General features: G+C 35.6%; 1 protein-coding gene, 1 non-coding gene and 1 pseudogene across 4 annotated transcripts; 2 read left to right on the forward strand and 1 right to left on the reverse strand.

Annotated features, from left to right (window-relative positions):
- The first annotated feature begins 2,951 nt into the window (after positions 1–2,951).
- 21ur-11651 lies at positions 2,952–2,972 on the forward strand. Its single transcript, NR_068581.1, has one exon.
- A 5,510-nt stretch (positions 2,973–8,482) lies between these two features.
- Positions 8,483–11,247, forward strand: Y50D4C.2 (annotated as a pseudogene). The gene is made up of 6 exons: positions 8,483–8,614; positions 8,663–9,001; positions 9,049–9,149; positions 9,279–9,699; positions 10,037–10,338; positions 10,948–11,247. Coding segments are annotated over exons 1-6 (1,595 nt in total).
- A 162-nt stretch (positions 11,248–11,409) lies between these two features.
- tdrd-3 lies at positions 11,410–17,263 on the reverse strand (the record flags this gene model as incomplete). 2 transcript variants are annotated; one of them, NM_070957.4, is made up of 5 exons in its annotated part: positions 11,410–11,855; positions 12,644–13,159; positions 14,416–14,475; positions 14,534–15,049; positions 16,732–17,263. In NM_070957.4, 5 exons carry the CDS (start codon positions 17,261–17,263, stop codon positions 11,662–11,664), a joined length of 1,818 nt encoding a protein of 605 aa, NP_503358.1. The 2 variants fall into 2 exon arrangements, with proteins under 2 accessions (NP_503358.1, NP_001300278.1); NM_001313349.3 differs by lacking the exons at positions 14,416–14,475; positions 14,534–15,049; positions 16,732–17,263 and having other exon boundaries at positions 11,662–11,855; positions 12,644–12,677.
- Positions 17,264–18,017: the final 754 nt, after the last annotated feature.

Genomic DNA, 18,017 nt, shown 5'->3' on the forward strand with positions numbered 1-18,017 from the left:
TCAACCTAATACGACAATTGTCGAGATTTCTTATTTCATGTTTGTGTATTTCATGCGATGATTTTAAACTAAAGTTGAACTATCATTCATTTATCCATTTCCCGTATTTCCTCTATTAGTCTTGCACCCCTACGGATCAATTGAACAGTAGGTTTGCATGCAATACTAATATAGGAAATATATATTAAAAAATTGAATGCTTCTGGTCATAAAAATTTCAGATTTTTGAAAAATTTCCAGAATTCTTCCAAACTTCTTTTAAAATTAGAAAAGTGAATTGGCAAACAAACATAATTTCTGCCTGATATCACCATCATGTCTCAGAGCAGCCAGAGTACGTCACTGAGACTGCATAAAGAATCTTAAGAATCTCAAGATTTCTGAAATTTCGCAGCTTAGTCTTTCAAATTTGACCGTTTCTCCGCATGGAATTCCAAATTAAACATGACTCGTTAAAAACCACCGCTCTCCCCTTGAGATGGTTCCGTAGTTAGAAATGGTATTTTCAGGCCTAAAAACATAATAATGTTCCACACTTCTTTGTTTTTATGAGTTAAAATTAAAGTCAATAACAATTTTTATATACCGATTATTAGTAAGCATGTCATACTTTGATGCCATACTATCAGAAACTGCAAAACTAATAGAGAGTGCAAAACTTTAAACAAGTTTTTTCAGTTATTTTTTGTTGGGTATCGACGTGTATTGACCCATGACGTGGCTAATAAGATCCCACAATTGGACGATGTGAAACCGAAGAACCGTGTGCAAAGGATTGGTACAATCCGAACAGATGAACAGTCACACTGGTGTTTTCCGTAAGAAGCCTCAAAGATGCAACCACCGAAATGAAATATGAGGGGCGCCCCCTTGTACCATATTTTGTAAAATTCTTCAGGAAGAAGTCTCCTGAAAGATTTGTCATCAATGATGAGAGATGTTGGGTAGTAGTTATGTAATAAACTACTTGTCTTCTCCTTTCAGTACATAATATATTCCTTCAGTTCATCACATATTCGTATTAAAAATAACAAAACTTTTTTCCCTTTAACGACAAAAATAGCGTAAAAGACATATTATTCGACTCAAATGAAAAAATTGCCTGAATCGTGACCATGTTCTTTCAGTGTATCATCAATTTTAACTTTTATTGAAAAAATTCAAAGAAAAATAGATGCGGGTCTCGCAGCGAAAAAAGCGAGAAAACTAATGCAGAGTGCAAAGCTAATAGAGGCACAAAATTAATGGAGAGTGCAATATCATTTTTCGATGAGTGATTTTAGATGCAAAACTAATAGAGGAAATACATTAATTGTTGAAACTTTTTACTTAACTATTGAACATTTTGGCCTCACAGGAGTGGTTTTTAACAATTTCCTCCTAGCCGCTACTCCACCTTAACGGAAATACGTGAGATGCAACGGGATTTGGTTACAAAGCATGTTCTTTTATTTTTTTCACTTAAATTCTTAACTGGCAGCGTCTCATCGTAAACAATATCTCCAAATGTGTTTAACTCATGTTTGTTTATTTCTCTTCTTTTAGTTAAATAAACTCAAATTCAATTCAATGTATAGTTTAATTCATTATAGCAACAAACTAAACTTACCATAAATCTTGTTTGTTGGAAAAGAGATAAAATAATAAAATTTTCACAACATTGCATTAAAATATTCCCAGTCAAGGATACTTAAATATTAGGTTGAACCGGAAGTCTTTCTGACTTGATTTGCTTTTCCACCGCTAGCCTCAGTTGCACTTCGGTGTTCCCTCGTTGCTAGGGTATAACAACGAGTAAAGGAACTTCATCTTAAAAAAACACCTCATTCCCTTCCCTCTATCCTGAGTTCAGTTAAACGACGATGTATGTACCTAGTGCTCTCCACATCCGACATGGTTTAATGTACCTTTTTTTCTCTCATACCACGATGAAGGATTTGGAGAGTCTTCTTGAGAATGTTTATCATTCACATGTCCCCCACTATAATACCATACACAATTGGTTCCAACATTCCGAGAAGGAAGACGTCTCTCTCGAGGACCAAGAGACCCATAAATTGGATTTGGATGAGTTTAAGAAAGCCGTGGCAACGGATCCTTTCCAAGTCACCCGAGAGCTGTCAACCGTGCTTGGATCTTATCAATTCAACATTGTGCGGGGCTTGGAAGCTCCCGGAATGAATAAAATTATGGGTCGATTCATACCTCACACTTTGACACAAGCCAACCATGATTTTTGAGTGGATGATTCCTTTTCCCTCGAGGGATATAGATGCTCCGTTGAAATTTTCCGTTTGGCCGCAATTTTGGCAAAGTTTGGAAAACTCATTCAAAACTCCGCTCCATATGTACATCACGGAACTGTTTTTTGATAGACAACAATTGAATAAATCGGGTTTTCGAAACATTTTTCATCAATTTGACTACAAAAGTGTAAAGTTCAAAATAAAGAAATCCATTGATCCACAAACCCGAATCACTCGAATCAATGAAATTCATGTATCCTATAGGATGGTCCCAATCTTTTTATGAATCGGCAAACATGATTTTTTACATGAACGTGCGGCAAATTTGCCGTTTGCCAAGCAAGGAAAATTTTGAAATTTGTCGCACACAAAATGCTAATACAAATTTTATCCAAAACTAGAGACTTAATGAAAAAATTTGTGTTTCTTTCATTTCATATTCAAGAAGTCCAAGGCAAAAACCAGTAAACTTACAATTAGTTTTTCCATTAATTTCGGCACTTTTTGAGCTCTAAAAATATTTCGATTTAGCAAGTATGACGGCTATGGCAAATTTCCCGAATTTGCCGCACGTGCGTACACCTCTGATGTGTATATTATTTTTGCGTCTTTGGTACATATTTAATGTAGGTAGTCTTCCCTCGGAAAATATTTCTATCAAGTTTCACCTCATTGTTTAAACAGAAACATAAAAAAAACTATCACTCATTTTGAGGTCTTGGTCTTGCAATGAGATTTTCGATTAATGACAATTTGTACATGTCGGTTTCTGATAATATGTTCAAAAAATATTGTAGTTTTTATATACAGGGTGGCTCGTAATTATGGATACGCAGTCCCGCGCTCATAAATACTAAGAATAACATTTAAATTAACTCTAGAATAACATATTTGTTTTCCGATATTCTAAAGAGCTATTGAGGTGACACTTTCATTAGAAAAAGTGGTGCAGCACTAATGGAAATGCAGCACTAATAGAGAAAATACGGTGATTGAAAACAGTACGTTTAAGTGGTCAACAATCAAACCGGAAAGCTCGGAATGTGCCCGTTCGACTCAGCGTGGCACTTATGAAAAGGTTATGCATTTCAATAACAATGTCACTTGATTCCACTGTTGCAGTTCTCTATTTATCAAAAATTGGTGTTATTATCATGTATATGGGCAGAGATATGATAAAATCTGTGATCTCTATCCAAACTTGTACTTTTTCTAATGCCAAACAATGCGCCACGAACGCACTGGAATCGAGATTAATCATTTGAACAATTATGAGAAAATTACTTGTGTTTCTAAAATGTACCGCATTTATTTTAAAAAGATCGATCTGTTGTATAACTTGAAAACCCCAAATAATGCTATCTGCCAAATTTGGCAAACCCTCATTTACTAGCGTGCTCATTCACTTAAACTCTCAATCCCTAACGATGGCTCAATCCCTTTTATGCTCATTTACTAACTTACACGCTTTTACTCATTCACAGGCTACTACTCAGGCAAACACTCATTGACTACCTTTGCTCTCTGACTACATTCAGATGATCTTTGACTTATCTAATAAAGTAAACATATGTATTTATACAATATCTGATTAAAATTTGTAATCCAAAGCCCCCCCCCCCCTTACAAAAATTTCAATTTTTTTTGAAAACTTTTCAAAATTTGATCAGATGCTATAGTAAAAGGCAATGTTTGTGGTTTTTTCTAGTTTTGATGTTCTGCACACGATTTCAGACAAAAACCGGAGGTATAGTAGAACCCCAAAGTTTAAGAAAACTCACTCATTGCGGATGCTGATATCTCCGTTGAAAAGTTTTTTATGACAAAGTGATCAACTACAAAGTTGTTTATCATAATCTAAAATACAACTTTGTAGTTAATTGTTTTTTACCAAAAAATTTGTTGGTTGAGATATAAACAGAAAAAGAATAAGAAAATTCGGTACTTATGGGTTTCGTTCCCCCCAGTATGTTTTCCATAATTTTTAATTGAGACGTGAACTTTTTTTCATTCTCAGGCTTAGGAAGATGGTTTCCTAAGCCTGAAAATGAGAATAGTATCAAAATAAACTTTCACGTGTGGATTAAAATTAAAAATTCAGTATTGAATAATTAAATGAACATTTTGGAGGGAACGAAACCCATAAGTACCGAAAATTCAAGCACGAAGGTGCTGATCTTTACACAACTTTATCTCGACAAGCAAATTTTTTGTAAAAAACAGTTAACTACAAAGTTGTACTTTAAATTAAGATAAACAACTTTGTAGTTGATCACTTTGTCATAAAAAATTTTTCAACGGAGATATCAGCATCCGAAGTTAGTGCATTTTTTGAGCTTAGGGGTTCTACGATACCTCAGGTTTTTGTCTGAAATCGTGTGCAGAGCATCCAAACTAGAAAAATTACAAACATTGCATTGTTCTATAACATCTGATCAAGTTTTGAAAAGTTAAAACAAATTTGAAAAAAATTTTGAAAATTTTTGTACCTTTGAATTACAAATTTTCATCAGGTATTGTAGAAATATGTTTACTTTATTAGATAAACGTAGTCAAAGATCATTTGAAGGTAGTCAGAGAGCAACTGAAGGTAGTCAGAGAGCAAAGGTAGTCAATGAGTGTTTGCCTGAGTAGTAGCCTGTGAATAAGTAAAAGCGTGTAAGTTAGTAAATGAGCATCAAAGGGATTGAGCCATCGTTAGGGATTGAGAGTTCAAGTGAATGAGCACGCTAGTAAATGAGGGTTTGCCGCCAAATTCGTTTGTGTGACAGCGAATTCTTAATTGACAAGACAGCCAGGAGTCCATATTTTGACAAGACAAAAAGTTTTACGTGTTAAGTGATAGAAAAATGTGTCAGTTATCAATAAAATAATCTTTATCTCAAAATTTTCCATGCTCACAAAAATCAAGGTTTTGTGTGAGCAACTAGAGTATCAATAATTATGAGCCACCCTGTAATAATTGTCCTCGTTCATTTTACACAACTTTTCCAAGTGGCTCACTGTGTAATCCGAGCTCCATAACCACTTTTTCAGTAAACTTTATGTTTTTATATGCCCTCTTCAGCGTTTTCTGCCAAAGCTCAGTCATATTGGTTATTGGTGAGAGTTTTGGCTTCATTGATTTGACCTACATAACAAGTATAAAAATACAAAGAATAAATAGTAAAAATAAAACTGATAGACAAAGCTTTAGCGAGTTGTTTTTTATAAGAGTTAAATTTACTTCAATCACAGTTTTAGTTTTGAAAGTTTGTCAGATTCAGCCCACTGCGTTTCTTTAGTTCATTTTGTTGTGGTAACTAAAAACGATAGCATCCATCGTAATGCACTAAAAACCACTTCTAGGCAAGGAAATAACAAAAATTCAAAAGAAATTCACACATTTGAAATTGCACCTCAACAATTGTTTTTTGAAAATTTTATACACAACTCCATTTTTCATTTTTAATCCAACTTAAATAATCAATCCGAAAGTCTTTTACATTATAATTCATAAATCGAGTTTTTCCAGACATATCAATGTATTTTGTTTTACTCCCAAAAATGTTATATTTGATCTACCGCGCGCACACGAATATTGGTACTATGCAGCGGGAGACGCAGATCGATATGCTACGCTGCCTGCGAGGCACACTGTTTAGTGTCCACTACGACATCCGTGAATGTGTCGTTATTTTTTCTCGTCTTACACATTTTTCTATTTGCTGTAACTTCTGTGACTATGGTTCTTTAAATTTTGAACCAATCTTTTTTCTTAAGATTATATTGAGATTTACCTAATTATATACGAACTCTAATTTTTTAACATTGTTCTAAAAAATGATATATAGGCCATATATTGAACGTTTTGCATCCATCAGTTTCTTTTTTGTTTCTAAAATTTTTAAATTGGACTTCAATTTAATACATGCAATTTCGTAAATTTAACTTAGAAAGAAAGCTAGAAATCCAGTAAACCTCGCCGTTCTCTTAACACTATGAAAGTTTCCCTCGTCGTTTTTTTCCGATATTTGAAAATTACTTCGGGGCTCGTCTCTTACCCTAATCTTTTCTGCTATTTTCATCAAAGTTTTGATCTAGATTGGCTTTTTTTCCTAAAAACGGAACTGAATAGTGAACGAGATAATTTTTAAAACATATATATATATATATATATATATATATACAAAATTTGTGATAAATACAAATTACAAACTAATAGTTTTATTGATATTCGTATTCAAGTTTACTAATAATTTAGATTCCTCAAATTTCGGCAATGACAGTTTGAGAGAATATATTGTTCGTAATTTTTGGAACATCGAAAATGTAGTTTGATATAGGTTGAAAATTGCCGGAAACTTTTTGAAATTTTCCAAATGAATATAGGGCTTACTTCACCAATGCCTCATATCAGATCTAGAACAATAAATGCTTTCAGTTGTAGAAAAATTGACAGAAAATTTAGGTACTCGACATCTTAGATACCGTATTTCCTATATTAGTCTTGCCCTAACGGGGCAATCGAAAATTAGTCTTGCATGGAAGACTAATAGAGGAAATACGGTATTTTCTGATTTGATAGTACGAATTAAGTTAACTTAATTACTAATGTAAGAAATGAATATATATACATTGAAATGCATTCTATTAGGTTGTGAAAAAAGTTTTCTCCGTTTGAAAATTTTACCCCGGAAAGTTGTCCAGCTCTCAGGACTATTCTATAATAGAATGTTGTAGAACATCCTATTTTTATACTCTCCAAAAAAATGGTTGATGACGGTTTTTTGGGGATGCTTGAGAGTCGCAGAAAGTTCGCGGTTCGTTGCTCTTGAATCATCTTCCAGGGCTCTCGAAATATCCTTATCGGTATCCAAAAGAGAGCGACCGGATATTGGTTCTTCATCGAGATCGTAGTTTTTTTCGTGAACTTTTCGAACCAGAACTTCGTGGTATTGTAGGTGACAGAGTTCTTGACTAACACTGCACACATGTTACGACGAGCTTCGTTGCACTTGCAGCCTTGGGGGAATTCGTACAGAAAAACTCCTCAGAAGGCGTGCCGTTCGGCGAGCAAATAATTTGTAGAATAATAATCTAACGCGCCTTCCATCTTATTAGATCACCTTTTTCTAATTAGAAATGCCTGTTTCTAATAAGAAATGCTTATTTTCTAATTAGACCCTCAAACGGGGTGTCTGAGTAGTTTGTGGTGCTTTCTTCTTCCAAGGTGGAATACGCTCAGTGGGGAAATTGCTTTAAAACACGCCTATGGTACCACAATGACCTAATATCATGATTTAAAAAATTCAAAAAAGTCTCTAGATTTTATATCATTTTTGATAATTCAAAAAAAATCTCAGTTTTCACCTTATTCCTATTTGAATTTCCGCCAATTAGATTTGTTCGATGGAGCGCGCCTGCCATATTTTTTAAATTAATTTTATTTATTCTCGTTATTTGACTGATTTTCTTCATTTTATATAATTTTTCATCGAAAAACGAAAGAAATAAACAAGACAAATGCAAAATGTTTGTTAACAAGTAATTGAAAATAGGTAAAACTGAAATATACTAATTTCAGGCTTGTTGTCGGCGGAACTCAAATTATCACAGTTTTACGCATTTTCAGTTCCTTTTTGACAAAAATTTTGCATTTGTCTTGTTTATTTCTTTCGTTTTTCGATGAAAAACTATATAAAATGAAGAAAATCAGTCAAATAACGAGAATGAATAAAATTAATTAACTAAAATAATGCAAGCGCGCACCATCGAACAAATTCAATTGGCGGAAATTCGAATAGGAATTAGGTTAAAACTGAGATTTTTTCAATTTTCAAAAAATCATATAAAATCTAGAACATTTTTTTGAATTTTTTATCGTGATATTCGGCCTTTGTGGCCTCACTGAGCGTAGTCCACCTTTAAATTTAAATTCATTGTGTAACATATCCATCGTCTGAAAACTTTTTTTCGAACACCTTCGTTTTTGCTGGTAGTATAAAATAATCAAATATTTTTTTGTCTAACTAAATAATTTTATACTGCTCGGCATTCGAAAATTATGAGCATTTTATCAATAGATACTTCTAACATTACTCAAATTCACGATAAACTAAAAATTGAAGTTTTGTTGTTTATATTGCACGAGTGCTCCTTTTTATCCAATTAAAAAATTTTCCTACAAAATGATGTCGTTCCTTACGAATACACTTTTTTCCTTGAAACTGAACTTGCACCATTTTAATTTTCAGATGACATCTGTGAGGGCCCAAATTCACCAACAGCTTTACAAGACTAAAACGATTGCACCGGCTCTAACAATCACAAATGCGGTCACTGGAGGTTTTGATGAACTCGGAGAGTTTGGTTTGGACGACGTTGAGGTAATACATTTAATAGAAAGTTATGAGTTTAAAGCATTTATTTTTCAGAATTTGATGATTTCCAATTCGCGACTGACAACATTCACCAATTTTCCGTTTATGCCGAAATTAAAAACTCTGGATGTATCCTGCAACAACTTCCATGGCGTGATTGACATGTCGATTCTTGCACGCAATGCTCCAAGACTTAAAGTACTCATTTTGGATGATAATCAGATTCACATTGGCTCGATTTCCTCGCTGAATGGCGTCCGAAAGCTCGCCAATCTTTCAACTACATTGACAGGGGATGCATCACCAGAGCATTGTGATCGAAATGAGAAGATTATTGCAAGAGTGCTGCCAAAACTGAAGATTCTTAATGACGAGGTTGTAAAGCGAGACGAGGTATTTCAATTCTTTCACGTTTTCAAAAGTATTTAAATAACTTTCAGATCATACCTGCAAGGCCGCCGTCGCCTGGAGCGCAAAAGCTCCACTCTCGATTGAAACGATCCAAGTGGCTCCACCGAAAGCCCACGAAGTTCGCGTTAAAGTATGTAAATTTAGTTTTTTTGTTGATTTGTCTTAAATAGCATATCATAAAAATATGGTTTTTTTTTCGATCAAAACTTTAGCTCAAAATTCACATTTTAAAGTAAACATTATCATATTTCAATTTCAGATCCTCTACACCTCAGTCTGCCACACGGACGCCTACACCCTCGACGGACACGATCCGGAAGGTCTCTTCCCTGTCGTTTTGGGACATGAAGGGTCTGGAATTGTCGAGAGCGTCGGAAAAGGAGTCACAGGATTTGCTCCAGGAGATCACGTCGTTCCGCTCTACGTTCCTCAGTGCAAAGAATGTGAATATTGCAAGAATCCAAAGACCAATATGTGCCAGAAGATCAGAGTCTCACAGGGAGATGGATTTATGCCCGATGGAACGTCGAGATTCACTTGCAACGGAAAACAGTTGTTCCATTTTATGGGATGTTCCACGTTCTCCGAGTACACTGTTGTGGCCGACATCTCACTGTGCAAAGTGAATCCACAAGCTCCACTGGAGAAGGTTTCGCTTCTTGGATGTGGAATTTCAACTGGTAAGAAAGCTTGAAATTGTGGTAGCTTCCTTGGATTATTAGTCGCATACCGAAAATTTTCAACAAAAAAAAATCAATTTCTACAAAATCTCCAATTTAACCAACTTTTCCACAGCTCAGGCGGCTGTGACACTGAAAAGACGGAACTTTTTGCTGAAATTTGATCTTTGTTTTCTGAAATTTTGAACCGTCATTAAAAAAAAACATTTTCGAAAAGTCTCGTGTATGAAATTCGTTCAGTTGGAATGCATATTTTGAGTAGAGCACAATAGACAAATATTGATCAGTTACTTCATTCATTTTTTAAATCTAAAACACGATATCGTAACTATTTCAGGATACGGAGCCGTCTTGAACACGTGCAAAGTAGAAGAAGGGAGTACTGTAGCCGTATGGGGACTCGGTGCAGTCGGATTGGCCGTTATCATGGGCGCAAAGGCTGCCGGAGCCAAGAAAATCGTCGGAATCGACTTGATTGAATCGAAATTCGAAAAGGCCAAGATGTTCGGAGCCACCGAATGCATTAATCCGAAGAGTGTGGAGCTTCCGGAAGGAAAGAGCTTCCAATCGTGGCTCGTGGAGCAATTCGACGGAGGGTTTGACTACACTTTTGAGTGTATTGGAAATGTGCACACAATGGTAGGTATTTATTGGGAGTGTCAAAGTTTTTCGCGTTTTCTAAAATTGTTACTTTCCTTTCTTTTCTTATTGTTAGGGGTGCACACTGTGCCCTGCACAGACTTATTCAGATGGTCTCGGCGCGCAAAAGGTCTACAGTAGTTTTTTCTTCAATTTTTGCTGTCATTTCCTTGTTTTTTGTCTCTTCATTTTTATGTAAAACACTTTTTTAAAGTTTTCTATCGAATTTAAAGCCGAAAAACAGAAATAAACACATTTTTAAACTTGCACTTTTAAAACTGATTTGAAACAATTTTTATCAATGTAATTTAACTGAAAAATGTAAATTCACTGAAAAACGGAAAGAAAATAAACAAAAAAGGCAGTGAACATTAAAAAAAACTACCAAAAACTTTTTAGCGCGTCGAGACCCATCTGAATAAATCAGTGTACCTTTAAAAGGGCATGCCAAAATATTTTGAAACGACAATAGATTCCTAAACTTTTAAGCTAGTCATAAAATATTGCTGATTATTTCTGTAAAAATCTTTGGTCGTAAAACTCAAGTTTCATATTGACCAAAATTATATGAATATAATTAATATCTCGTTTACAATTCTCATTTTCCAGCGTCAAGCCCTCGAAGCCGCTCACAAAGGATGGGGAGTCTCGTGTATCATCGGAGTCGCCGGAGCCGGCCAAGAGATCGCCACCCGCCCATTCCAACTTGTCACCGGACGCACGTGGAAGGGAACCGCATTCGGCGGATGGAAATCCGTGGAAAGTGTGCCGAGACTCGTCGACGACTACATGAACAAGAAGCTGCTGATCGATGAATTCATTACTCATCGCTGTAACATTGACGATATCAATGCGGCCTTCGACGTCCTTCGCAAGGGAGAGGGTCTGCGATCACGGCTGACGTTTTAGATCTCCTCTCTCCTCACCTCACGCCTACACAATTTTCACTTTTTACTTTTATTTCCCTTTTTTCTTTCCCAACGGTCTACAATTTCTTTCCCAATGGTTATTCTTTTTCATTTTTTTCTCTCAATATCTTTCCTACCATGACTATTACGTTGTCAATATTTTCGTCTTCCAAACTTTATGATTCCTTTATGAAATTCTTTTATGCCTAAACGTGGAGTAATAGGGATTTTGATTTTAAAAAAAGTCCAAAAAAGTTCCCAAATTCAGAAAAAAACACAAAAATCCGCTGATTGGTCCAAAAGTGGGCGGAGCCAATCGCTGATTGGTTGTAGTGCACATTTTGGAGAGAATTGTGATTTTTTCTAAACTTGAGACATTTTTGAACTTTTTAGTGTAAAAATACATAACACACAGCTATGGAATAATCAAAAAATCGACAGGAATTGTGTGCATATTTCCGTACTCGTTGTATCGAACGATGGCCGTGCGATTCGGCAGAAGCTCGGTCACGGTCGCCGGATAGAGATTGCCGTCGGTCCACGTGGCAAGGCACTGAGCTCCGACACGCCATTGGGGGCCACCGGTCTGTTGTTGGTGGGATTGTTGAACTGAAATTGAATGAAAATTTAAAAAAAATGTATTTTTGCACATTTTTGACTTAAAAAAATCTATTTTGCTATAAAAAAATTGATCGAAAAATTCATTTTTTCCAAAAAATTACATGAAAACTTTTTTTTCGACAAATTCCAAAGAATTTCCAATTTTTCGATAGTTTTAAATTCTAAAAATTTTTGAAAAACCAAAAAAAAATTCTAAACAATTTAGTTTCAAAATTTCCTTTTTTTTAAGCTGAAAATCAAAAAATTCTCGAATTTTCGCTTTTTTGATCGAAAAAACGCCTAAATTTCTAGTTGTCCTCTCGGAGTTCACAACTTTCGATGGAGCCCGTATTACTGGAATACAAAATTCTAAGAATGCGTATTAAACAACATATTTGAAGCGCAAAAATATCTCGCAGCGAAAACTACAGTAATTCTTTAAATGACTACTGTAGTCGATTTACGGGCTCGATTTTCGAAATTACGAATGAATTAATATTTTTCACTTCGAAAATCGAGCCCGTAAATCGACTACAGTAGTCATCTAAAGGATTACTGTAGTTTTCGCTACGAAATATTTTGCGCGTCAAATATGCAGTAATCCTTTAAATGACTACTGTAGCGATTGTGTCGATTTACGAACTCGTTTTTCGAAAATATTTTTTCTCGAGCTCGTAAATCGACACAAGAGCTACAGTAGTCATTTAAAGGATTACTGTACTTTTCGCTACGAGATATTTTGCGCGTCAAATATGTTGCGCAGTACGCATTCTCAGAATTTTATGTCTTCGTAATACCATTTCTCGGCTCTTGATGCCCGAAATTTCCCATTCCACGTGGAGCTCCATGATAGGATTGCCCTTGATTATTTCCACGTGGTGGTGGATTTTGTTGAGCCTGTTGTTGGAAGCCACGTGGATGATGCTGTGATGGTGGTGGTGGTGGTGGTCCCTGTTGAGATCCTCCGTGAAATTGGCCGCCACGTGGAGGTCCCTGCTGGAAGAAATAGTTTCCGGTGCCACGTGGCGGGCCTTGTTGCTGGAAGTTCCCTTGATTTCCACGTGGCGTCTGATGAGGCGCTCCTTGCTGGAAACTCTTCTGATTTCCACGTGGATGCCCTTGATTCGAATTTTGATTGAAGCTTCTAGGCGAATTCTGGAAATTTCTAGATACTTCTCTAGGCTGCTGGCCTACTGAGCCTGTGCTCGGACGCTGCTGACGATCGCGATCTCGAAAATAGTCGGCTGCTCTATTTTGTGGGCCAGGATTCTTCGGGCCACGGTTACCGTCACGGGCTGCTGCTGGGCGCTGATCTGAAAATTTTAATTTTTTTAAAAATTCTTTATTAGGTCGGATTTTGAAAAAAAATTGTTTTCTTCGCTAAAAACCCAAAAACTGAAATTTTCACACATGTTACAGTATCATAGATTCAAATCGAAGGCAAACGCGCTCCACGGACAATTTTCAACGCTCCGCCCCCGAGCTATGGGTCTCGTTAGGTATTTGGCGGCAAAACCGTAAATTCAAATATTTCGACAATTTTCAAGGACTTTTTGCAGTTTTTATTACGTTTTCCGTTGTCTTTACTGATTTTCATGCCGAAATTGATGAGATCAAGTCTAAAAAAGATCATTTCGGCATAAAAATCAATAAAAACCGAGAAAATCACAACAAAAATAACAAAAAAATGCTTAAAAATCGGCAAAACGTATTGAAAATGTTTGAATTTTTACGATTTTTCCGCCAATTACCTAACGAGACCCATGACTCGGGGGCGGAGCGTTTTTAATTGACCCTGGAGCGCGTTTTCATTTCAAAACGACTTTTTTCTGCGCTTCTATAATATAAAATTCGATTTTTAACTTAAAAAGATTTTTTAAAAATTTCTTCAAAAAAGTAATTATTTCTGAGAATTTTCGTTCCAAAATCCGGAAAATCGAATTTTTTTTCCCCGATTTTTCGATTTTCCAGAAAATAACGAATTTCTGGCTTCCCCCATAAATTGAAATGGAAGAGTTTGCCAAACTAGGCCATTTTGGCTCGGCCATATCTGGGGTAGATTTACGGCGCGTTGCGTGTCACGTCGCGGCTCGATTTTAGTTGTAAAACTAAATGTATTTGTCCGTGTGGAGTACACGATACTTTCTCACGCGTTGTCCGGCAGGCGATTGTCAATGGAGCGCAAAAAATTCAATGAGGAAGGCAAAGAACCCCGTGAAAACTCAAATTTTTTCGTTTTTTTTGAATAGCGCACGGGGTTCTAACCTTCCTCATTGAATTTTTTGCGCTCCATTGACAATCGCCTGCCGGACAACGCGTGAGAAAGTATCGTGTACTCCACACGGACAAATTCATTTAGTTTTACAACCAAAAACGAGCCGCGACGCGACACGCAACGCGCCGTAAATCTACACCAGATATCACCAAGCCAAAATGGCCTAGTTCGGCAAACTCTTCCATTTCAATTTATGAGGTAAGCCAGAAATCCGCGATAGCGGAAAATCGAAAATTTTAGTTTTTTTTTTTCAATTTTCTGGAATATTCAAAAATTTTCGAAAATCTGATTTACTTTGCGGAGCAGAATTTTTCGGGCCACGGTTATCGTCACGGGCTGCTGCTGGTCGCTGATCTGAAAATTTTCCGGATTATTTTCTCCAAAAAAAAATTTTTTTTTTCGAATCGCCTACCTCGCCTACCACCTGCACCTGGATATTTGAAATTCTCCGAATTTTTCACATTCAATTTTCCCATTTTTTCAGTCAAATGCTGTACATTTTGCGGAGGAAGAAGCTCCACAGCCTTCTCAGATGCTCCGGCTCCGGCTCCTCCACCGATAAAATCGAAAAGTGTCGCCGGCCCACTTGGCTTGTGATTCGCGTACTCTCCAACATCCACGTCCGGCCCATCTTCACTATTCTTCCGGCCGCGGCCTTTTCGGGCCGGCCTGGCGGCCGGAACTCGCCGCTCTTTCGGTGGAGCTGGAGCTTTTACTGGTGGTGGAGCAAGATTCGGTTTTGCGAATGTCTTCGCCGTGTCGGAATCCAAATCCTTTAGGATTTCAGCTCGATTCTTCGAGAAATCATCGTCAGCGTCTTCTCCTTCTTTTTGAGTTTTTGGCATCACACTATTCGCCTTAAATCCCTTCTCCAGTTGACCTTTCTGTCCACGTTTTCCAAAGGATATCCATTTTGGGGCACCGGTTCCTGGAGAAAAAATTATTGGCTTACGTGCCTACCGCCCCCGCCTGCCTGCCTACCTGCCTCAAATTTGTTATTTTGAGAACGATAGGCAGTTTTATGCAAGTTTTCAAAAGTCTTTTTGAATTCCTACCTATTCTCAGAAATTTATTGTATTTTTATAATCGTGTAAATTTTGATGAAAATCTCAGCTCCGCCCATTTTTTTGCTCTTTTTTCAAAGTTTTTGTCCGAAATTCGAAATTTTATTTGTTTTTCGGTTGAAATGGGTAATTTAATTTTATAAAAAGGTTAATTTTTGGATAATTTATTTTTTGTTACAAATTTGAATTTTTTTATTTATTGCTTCTTGGCCAAAAATTGGAATGAAATAATTTTTTGCCCGAAATTCAGACAATTTTTTCAAGTTTTTTTTTTCATTTTAAAATAACGTTTGCAGTACTGTTTTGGTCTTAAATTTTTAAATTTTTATTTTAAACCTTTTTTCAGTAGAAAATTGGTCGTCCAAAATTAAAAAAAAAATTTTTTAGGGCGAAAATTCAAAAAAAAAAATTTTTTTTTAATGTTTTTGTATAAAAATTATTTTGTTATTTTAACCAAAAAATCGAAAAAAAAAGATTAATTTTTTTGGTATAAAATTTAGAGAAAAAGTGTTTTCGAAAAAATTCATACTCAAAAAATTAAAAAATAATTTAAAAAAAAATTTTTTTAAAGAATTTTCAACCAAAATTAATTAGTTTTTATTTTAGGACGAAATATTATTACGAAAACACAAAATTCTGAGAATGCGTTTTACACAACATATTTGACGCGCAAAATATCTCGTAGCGAAAACTACAGTAGTCCTTTAAATTACTACTGTAGCGCTTGTGTCGATTTACGGGCTTGATTTTCGAATTGAAAAAAATGTTAATTCATTCGTACAAAATTCCGAAAATCAAGCCCGTAAATCGACACTAGCGCTACAGTAGCCATTTAAAGAATTACTGTAGTTTTTGGTTCGAGATATTTTGCGTGTCAAATATGTTGTGCAATACGCATTCTCAGAATTTTGTGATCTTGTAATAATCCATCGAAAGTAGTGAACTCCGAGAGGACAACTAGAAATTTATTCGTTTTTTTTTTCAATTTGAAAAAGCAAAAATTCGAGAATTTTTCGATTTTCAATTTAAAAAAAATTGAAATTTAAAAATGTAGAATTTTTTTAAATTAATTTTCTAAACATTATATTTTCGATTTTCAAAGAAAATCGAAAAAAAAATCTAATTTTTCAGATTGGGATTTTCTAAATTTTGGAATTTTCATACTAAATTTTTAACAGTAAAAACAATTTTTTTCGGTTTTTCAAAATTTTCGAAAGAACCTGAATTTTTTTTTGAATTCTTTGACAAATTTTTGCTTGTCAAAAACTTTCGAAAAATTGAAAATTATCTGGTATTTTTCATTAAAAATTTTCAATGAAACAATTATTGTTAAAAAAATTATTGGGAAAAAAAAATTTAGTTTTTTTTCGCTCATTTTTAAAATCAAATTTTCAGAATTTTGTATTCGAGTAATATTTAAAATAATGTTTTTTTTGTTAATTAACTGTTAACTTAACTAAAAATTATATTTTTTGTCAAAGTTCAGAAAATTCAATTTTTAAAAAAATTTGCTTCAGAAAAATCAATATTTTTTCCGAATATCTACCTTTCCCAACACTTGACTTGAATCCACCAGCTCTAACCGAACTCTTTTCCACATTCCATTTCTCAATCATCTCATCAACCTTTCCACCCAAAATCCGTATATCCTTCTTCCCCAAAATCAAAAATCCTCCTTCAACATCAACTTTTCCCAATATCAAAATCTTGGTTCCTGGTGGTGTGTCTGAAGTGATTCCAGGAATCGACTGAAGCAAAAGCGCCGAAATTGAAGAATGTCCATCGGTGAAGAAAAGACGAATTATTGAGTGAGCCGGATCTGTCTGATTGAGCTCTTCCTTGATACGTGGCACTGACACATTTCGATAACGAAGTAGTTGGAGGACACACGGGCCTTCGAATACGAAATCTTCCTTTTTGAGCAAATTTATTATACTTGCTTCACCGAAATTTCGCAGATCCTCGTTGAGAATCACTTTTTCAATTTCCGAGCCATTTTTCGGTAGGAGCTCATCGTCGAAGAGCTGCGAGGTTTGTGACTCGTTGATGTACCAGCCGTCTTTTCGAAGTTGATCCATCTGGAATATTATGGGAAATAGAATTTGGATATGGAGCAGAAGAAAATTTCTAATTTTTCAACAAAAATTGTTTTTTTTCTTTTTTGAAATGCTCTAAATCAGGAGTGGCCGGCAAATTTTTTTCGTCGACAAATTAGGCAAATTGCCAAATTTTCGGCAAATCAGCCGGTTTGCCGGAAATTTTCAATTTCGGCAATTTGCCGTTTTGCCGGAAATTTTCAATTCCGGCAATTTGCCGTTTTGCCGGAAATTTTCAATTCCGGCAATTTGCCGTTTTGCCGGAAATTTTAAATTCCGACAATTTGCCGTTTTGCCGGAAATTTTCAATTCCGGCAATTTGCCGTTTTGCCGGAAATTTTAAATTCCGACAATTTGCCGTTTTGCCGGAAATTTTCAATTTCGGCAAGTTGCCGTTTTCCGGAAATTTTCAATTCCGGCAATGTGCCGTTTTGCCGGAAATTTTCAACTCCGGTAATTTGCCGTTTTGCCGGAAATTTTCAATTCCGGCAATGTGCCGTTTTGCCGGAAATTTTCAAATCGGGCAATTTGCCGTTTTGCCGGAAATTTTCAATTCCGGCGATTTTCCATTCATTGATCCAAAAATTCCGAAAGAATGAAAAATACAACTTTTAAAAACGTGATTTTTTACATTTGGTTCATTTTCTCGTTACGACCGATCAGCGATTTGCTCCGCCCCCTTGTTAACCAATCATATGAGTGGGCGGAGTTCGAAGACGCTGATTGGTTCAAAACA

This window comes from Caenorhabditis elegans, chromosome V (genome assembly GCF_000002985.6).
Source record: "Caenorhabditis elegans chromosome V".
In the NCBI taxonomy this organism is placed as follows: domain Eukaryota; kingdom Metazoa; phylum Nematoda; class Chromadorea; order Rhabditida; family Rhabditidae; genus Caenorhabditis; species Caenorhabditis elegans.